The sequence below is a fragment of the Perca flavescens genome, chromosome 4 (assembly GCF_004354835.1).
Source record: "Perca flavescens isolate YP-PL-M2 chromosome 4, PFLA_1.0, whole genome shotgun sequence".
NCBI classification, from domain to species: domain Eukaryota; kingdom Metazoa; phylum Chordata; class Actinopteri; order Perciformes; family Percidae; genus Perca; species Perca flavescens.
In genome coordinates this window covers 9,785,880-9,792,980 of record NC_041334.1, presented here as the reverse complement: position 1 = coordinate 9,792,980, position 7,101 = coordinate 9,785,880, and the positions used below count along the sequence as shown (strand labels likewise).

The 7,101-nt window shown below is 44.1% G+C and overlaps 1 protein-coding gene and 1 long non-coding RNA gene across 7 annotated transcripts in view; one reads left to right on the top strand and one right to left on the bottom strand.

Annotated features, from left to right (window-relative positions):
• Positions 1–7,101, bottom strand: part of LOC114553623 (uncharacterized) — a 36,885-nt gene that overhangs the window by 2,903 nt on the left and 26,881 nt on the right. The window contains exons 2-7 of one of the 3 annotated variants that reach the window (XR_003692359.1): positions 6,321–6,775; positions 5,795–5,922; positions 2,349–2,440; positions 1,652–1,828; positions 348–408; positions 64–174 (exon numbers count right to left, since the gene is read on the bottom strand). This is a non-coding gene — a long non-coding RNA (uncharacterized LOC114553623). Of the gene's footprint in view, positions 1–63; positions 175–347; positions 409–1,651; positions 1,829–2,348; positions 2,441–5,794; positions 5,923–6,320; positions 6,883–7,101 lie in introns of those variants that run through there. The other 2 variants (XR_003692357.1, XR_003692358.1) reach the window with 2 other exon arrangements.
• The window catches only part of ripor3 (RIPOR family member 3), a 78,874-nt gene that overhangs the window by 60,378 nt on the left and 11,395 nt on the right, over positions 1–7,101 (top strand). For all 4 annotated transcript variants that reach the window (XM_028574883.1, XM_028574880.1, XM_028574879.1 and 1 more), the window contains 8 exons: positions 70–196; positions 1,680–1,834; positions 2,337–2,567; positions 2,867–2,957; positions 5,451–5,714; positions 5,797–5,942; positions 6,347–6,512; positions 6,655–6,784. In XM_028574883.1, the coding sequence (XP_028430684.1) occupies positions 70–196; positions 1,680–1,834; positions 2,337–2,567; positions 2,867–2,957; positions 5,451–5,714; positions 5,797–5,942; positions 6,347–6,512; positions 6,655–6,784 (1,310 nt within the window). The remainder of the gene's footprint in view (positions 1–69; positions 197–1,679; positions 1,835–2,336; positions 2,568–2,866; positions 2,958–5,450; positions 5,715–5,796; positions 5,943–6,346; positions 6,513–6,654; positions 6,785–7,101) is intronic.

The window sequence follows — 7,101 nt, the reverse complement described above, 5'->3', positions numbered from 1 at the left end:
TCAGCATGTTTGCTTGTAATGTACATTTATATCTTCTGTGTGTGTTTTTGTGTGTATTTGCACCTGCAGTCCGTTTGACAGCACGGAGAAGGTGAGGCCGCTGTCTGTCAGCAGGCAGTCGGTGTCCAGCAGGAAGAGTTCAGTTTACAGCTGGACGGCACCGAGCACCCCCTCCTTCACAGAGAAATACTTTATAGTGAGTACACAGACGCGCTCACACACTGTAAGTCTCTGAGCCTGACATCAGTTACAACCACAACATGCCTAACTCCAATTGAACTTCTATTTCTTTTTTGTTATTGGCGGCTAATTTAAAGTTAAAACGACACCATTTTTTATTACGTTACCTGTTCCCTAGTCTCACATTGCCAGACCTTCCTCCACAGTCTGGCTAGTCGACACAGCATTCTGAGATGGAAGAAAGAATGCATTTAAACACAATCACAATCGTCTGCCTTGGTGCCACCGCAAAATAGCCTCGGGAAGGACCTTGTTTTTGTGCTCGTTCTAAGGTTGTTTTAGTCGTGCGAGAGAAAACTAAGATAGGACAGATAGTCTAGCTAGCTGTCTGGATTTACCCCGCAGAGATCTGAGGAGCAGTTAACCGTAGTCCTCAGAAATCCACCGCAGTTTAGAACGCCATCACAAAGAAGAGGAAAAAAATGGCAAAAATGAGAGACATCCGGCGAATCTTCCGGCGGCACCGGAACAATCCCCTAAATTAATCGTCATTGATATAGACTAGAGGGTGACAATTTTTCGGGACTCAATTTCACTGTTGGTAACGTGATAGGGACGGAATAGAGCATAGTAATCAACGGGAGCGGGACGGAGCTTCAATTTAAATGCGATGCGGTGAGTGCGCCCAAAGATTGCGAGGCGTTCCTAACCTACTTAGTATGCGGAAGGCAGCAATTCTTCTAACCTACCCTAAATCGATAAATGTGTGTGTTTGAGTGTGAGAAGATCTCCGTTAGGAATTACGTAATGAAATCGCCTAGGCCTGCAGGTAATGCGTGTATAGTGGAGGTGTGAATCTTCACTGATCTCCCGATTCGATTACGATTATCATGTCAACGATTCAACAGCTCGATGCATCACGATGCGTCAAATACATTTTTCTATTAAAGCCATGTAGGATATTTAATTCATAGCTTTTCAAGCTTCAAAAACAAAACATTCTGCAGTGCTCTAATACTGAATAAATTGGATAGATAAAACTACAGCACTGAGCACATGGCACTGAGTGCACCTGAATGTGCAAAACATAACAGAATATGTAAACAGAAATGTTGTTAGGCCTACATTAAATTGTAAACAGAAATAATCGATTATGAGCCTAGAGTATAGTGTAGCCTAAATTTCGGAGGCAACCTCAGTGATTTGACCGTGATTAACCAAACATGCTACAGGGGGGAAACAGAGTCTGATAGCTTTAGACAACATGAGGGGGCAGTCCCGTGATCGGGATGTGACGGGAGTATTTTCGTGGGCTCTGGATGGGATGGGAGCGACGCTCGATTCCCGTGTCACCCTCTAATATAGACTACCTGTTCCCTGACTCTTTCCATCTAGAAAGAAACTGTGAACATTTTTTAATAGACATTAGTCAAGCCTAAAGTGGCTTTAAAGTTGAAAGCGCGAGGCTTACAGTGATATGCTGCTCCTGTCCTCTCCAGTCGATGATGCGTGAGCTGCAGGATCCAGAGGGTTCCCTCCCGTCGCTGGTGTCTAAAAGTCGACATGACAGAGGCGGCGTGTCCCTGCTCAGCTACCTGTCCAACCCGTCCCACACCGCCATCACCTCAAACCACAGTCCGCTAAGGCCCTACAGGTATGTAAGCATTAAAAGATAACGCTTGTGTTATTGCATGGTAATCGCTTTCAATCCCAAGGGGGCAATAGACAGTGGCTACAGAGACAATTCTTGTTAGTACTGAATTCATTGTTTTCATGGGACTTGACCGTAGTAGTAATAATAATAATAATAGTAAATGTCTTCCTACTTCCCAAACTTTTCTTTGTTACCCAATAAGAAAAACTTTTTCAATGTGGGTCATTTTTTATTCTTAGATTTGTTTGATTTGAAGGTGTTTTTAGAGGCCTGAAGAGGTGAAAATATCCAATATTTCATAAGACAAAAAATAGAAAGATTGTTGTCTTCCATCCCTTTAATCATCTTAGGACCCCTATGGGAGGGTCCCGATCCTCCACAAAAATAACTAAACAACTATAGTATAACAATGATTCAAACAAACATACATTCATTAGAAAGATGTCACCTTAGACGTACTTGTTTTTTTTAATGATTCATATGAAAATCTATTCCTGCACAGTCTGACACGTACTCACAGCTACCCCTCCAGCCACAGCCAGGGCACCAGTCTGGGAGGAAGCCAGACTCAGCTGTCCCTCGGGGAGGAAGGGTCCCTGGAGATCTCTACAGATGAGAGGGAGAGGAGGAAGAGGATGGATGACGAGGACGGAGAGGAGGAGTGGGGAAGTGTGTTACATACTCGCTCTACACCAGCAGAGGGTAAACCAAGTTCCCAGCTGGCTCTACAGAGGTGGGGATGAACTCAAGAGCAAAGGTCATGTCGTTGTCCTGTTAAAACCATGTCAAATATTTTGTCTACCTTCTATATCATCATCACACCCAAATTGAATCTGCAGATTTTTTTTCTGTGTTTCTGAGGACTATTTTAATTTTCAAAGTCTGCGGAAAATTCTGTGCAACATTTTGCCGAATTCTGCGTGCGTAGATTCTGTGTGGCCCTGATCATCGTGCTACATCTTCTAACAATACTACGACTTTATAATGATACTGCAAACGAATAAAGATGATCTTTCTTTAACACGCGTTCAGCACTCCTGACATCCTGAGGAAGAACACAGCTGGAGAAGCCGACCCTGAAGCGCACAGTGCAGCGCTCGGACCGGAAGATGGCAGTGTGCAGGTAAAGAACACACCTGCGGCCTTCACTAGAATCGTCAAACATTTAGCTGAATTCAACTACTGCATTAAAAACCCTGCTGCAAATAAAAAGAGCTCGAGAAACTTCAACCACTGGTACAGGCTGAAGCCCTGATGTGTGAGCAGTTATCTGTCCCATTAAAGGGCCCTTGTAGTAGATGATGGTGTAGCAACGTACTGCTATGCCCTGCAGTCCCCCGCTACACCATCATCTACTACAACTACTATTTCTAGTCATAGTTCCATTATCTTTTATTGTGACTATTATTGTCGCTGTTCATCACCCCCCCAACCGGCACCGTCAGACACCGCCTACCAAGAGCCTGGGTCTGTCCCAGGTTTCTCCCTAAAAGGGAGTTTTTCCTCGCCGCTGTCGCACTGAATGCTTGCTCTTTGGGGAATTACTGTTAATTGTTGGGTCTTTGTAAATTATAGTGTGGTCTAGACTGTGAAGTGTCTTGAGATAACTCTTGTTATGATTTGATACTATAAATAAAATTGAAGTGACAAGAGAGGGCAACAAACCAGCGGCACCACTGTTTTCTAGGTTTCTAAACCCACTCTCGGGTGGTGTCTTGATGCCCTTTAGCTCTTCAGAAAAGCAGCAATTTCATCTCATCATCATTTGCTGCCAGGACCACACCAGAGAATGTCTAATAAGGGGAGAACTTCCACTCTCGGGAAAATTCCGGTTTGGTACAATGGGGCTAATAGGGAGTGAGACAGGGAGTGAACAGGCTCTCCATAGACAGGCTCTGACCATACATAGACTGTAAATAATAACGCACATGGCATCAGTGGCGTCACTCATTGGTTTGTGGACTGCAGTTTTGAAGCTAGTTTGCATGTTGGCTGTCAACATCTTGGTGCCAGAATTGACCATATTTGGACAAAAGGGTGGAGCTGGCGCCTAAACCAGAGTTGTGTACGGTTTAACAGTGCTGCGCAAAGCCAAATGCCAAAGAGGGAAAGTTTTACTGGCGGGTATACTCGGGCCTCCGGGTACTGGAGCTGTTCATCTGCATGTACGGCAGTACGTAGAGCTGGTTGAAAATCGGTAGACCTTCTCTTAAGTTACCAGTTAAAGCTAGCATTAGCGCGGACAACACACAAAAACAAGTGCACGGCTTTTTTGTTAATGTACTCAGGGCAATGATTAGCATTGCTAAGCCTATCATGATTGACAGGTCAGCTTGTAGCCATGCTTCTAAAGCATGCCCTGCTTTGTTAATTTTAAAAAGGTCCCATAGCATGAAAATGTCCCTTTATGAGGTTTTTTAACATTAATACGAGTTCCCCCAGCCTGCCTATGGTCCCCCAGTGGCTAAAAATGGCGATAGGTGTAAACCGAGCCCTGGGTATCCTGCTCTGCCTTTGAGAAAATGAAAGCTCAGATGGACCGATCTGGAATCTTCTCCTTATGAGGTCATAAGGAGCAAGGTTACCTCCCCTTTCTCTGCTTTGCCCACCCAGAGAATTTGGCCCGCCCATGAGAGAGAGAGAGAGACATCATGACTTTCAAACAAGCAAAGTGGCAGTTGGTCAAGGCCACACCCCCACCCTCCACCATAGCTACAGACACAGAAATGGCACATCCTAAGGAAAGCTCATTGTGGGACTGGCTCTAGTGGCTGTAGTTCTGCACCAAGTCTGAATTTCAGGAAAGAGACTTCAGATACAGTATTAGGGGATCACTAAGGTCTATATAAAAGAGACTTCAGATACAGTATTAGGGGACCACTAAGGTCTATATAAAAGAGACTTCAGATACAGTATTAATGGACCACTAAGGCCTATATAAAAGAGACTTCAGATACAGTATTAGGGGACCACTAAGGTCTATATAAAAGAGACTTCAGATACAGTATTAGGGGACCACTAAGGCCTATATAAAAGAGACTTCAGATACAGTATTAGGGGACCACTAAGGCCTATATAAAAGCATCCAAAGAGCACCATGTCATGGGACCATAATTTACAAAAAATGAACATCATGCTGTATTGAACAAGACTTGAACTAGTGATTGAGAGCATAAACTCACAGAAAATGTTTATAAATCAAGGGAGAAGTAGGCTCAATTCCCCACAGACTTCTATAGAAACAGACTACTTTTCGGAGCCAGTGGCGTCGCCCCCTGCTGGAAATTAGATAGAATGCAGGTTTAAGGCACCTCAGCATTGGCTTCACTTTTCAGGCACAGAAGTTGCTGATTGGGATCATCACATCTCTGCGCCCAGACTACTTTTCCTGTCCTGTGTGCTTTTAGTTATTCGTGGTGCATTCACATTACTTTGACAGGTGTTTTGGTGGCCTATGTTGTGACGACTTTCACTTATTTAGCTTTTTATTGGCTAATAACATACCATTAGATACCATTATTTTGTTGGTCTAACAATATCTAATAATCTTGCATTTTTAGGGTATTTCTAGTATCTGGATTCCACTTGAACTCAGTCTTTCCCACGTTTGTTCCAGGACTCCCCAGAACGTCTGTCATATTCTGCCCTGGCCTCGCCCGCACCCCCTACTCAGCCTCCAGATGCAACCCCTTCCTCACCCGCCACTGCTGCTCCGACCCCAGGGAGGCCCGGGGTGAGCAGTGCCCAGCGTAGGGCCCAGGCCGTCAGGCTGGGAGTCCTGATCGCAGAGCTGGAGAAGAGCTTACAGAACCAGAGCTGCTCTGAGAAGGAGCTGAGAGCCCTGGACCACCAAATACTGCACCTGGCAACCATACTGAAGGTACCCGTGTGCATTCCTACGCATACGCATGGTTCTTGTGCCATTTTTATTTATAGGTATATGTGCACGTCTTCACTCACAGAACGACCTTTCCCTGCTGAGAAGCTCATCATCAGAGGAGACTCTGGCTGTGGAGGAAGTACTGGGCAGCTTTGACTTCCTCTCTCATGACTTCACTGCAGATGATGACACTTCCTGTTTGGGCAGCCTGAGACTCAAAGACAGTGGGTGAGTTAAAAGCTAAACAAAAGAAAATAATCAATACTAGGGCTGGGCCATATGGAGAAAATCAAATATCATGGTATTCTTGATCAAATACCTCGACATCGATATTGTAGTGTTGACTATTGGTGCTTTAACAAAATATTTACACAATGGGATTTCAGATACATAATCATCAGTAATGTGGATATAATGACTAAGTGGGTATAGGCAAATAATAGTGGTAAGTACTGTAATGCAGCCTGTAAAACCAGGAAAAGACAACACTTATGCCATAATACGATATCCAAAATGTAAGACGATATCTAGTCTCATACTGTATATCGATATAATATCGATATATTGTCCAGCTATCAATACACGGTGATTCAATGTGAAACTCACCTCTCCTTTTCGTCTTCATCCATTAGCATCAGTTCTTTGCAGCAGAGCACCGTAAAGAGTCTCGGCCTCCTCTCCCAAATCAGCCAATCAACTTCAGAGGAGGAGTTGGTTGTAACCCCCCTGACTTCTGGGAATTGGGGTGTTGACCAGGCTCTTGAGACTCACCTGGATATTTGTTGCATCCTGCTCCAGGTACAGTATGTTTCTATGAGCTATGTCCACATTAATCAGGTTTTTTGGATCAGTGTTTACATCTTTTGTGTCTTGCTGCTCCTTGTCTCTCTCCACCCTCAAAAATCGCTTGTCGAAATCTAACAAATACGCGTTTCCTCAGATGATAAGAACAACCGACTTCAGCCCATCGAGGAGGGACCTGCTGGAGGAATTGGCTCTCCAAGCTGAAGTCCTTGACCGAATCAGCTGTCTGCTGCTGGAAAGGAACGACAGCCTATCTGCTAGAGACAGTTAGTAGAAGATCTGTCAGTCTTTTAGAGAATGACACAGTCTACAATTAACACATAATTAAGCATGAAATCATTTACAACAGCTTACAGAGCTCAACAGTGACCGCCCACTTTTTGAACGTCTCTGGTTCCGGAAGTGAATTTCCCCATCCGTTGACGTTGGGAAATGTTAAGCCTGGATGGAACCAAGCCGACCAGCTACCACATGAATCTTGACCATAAAAACGTAAAAAAAAAAATATTCGGCACAAAAATCAATTTTTAAAATTGAAAAAAAAAAAAAGGCAAAAAGGTACAAGACTGTGTACAGAAACGAT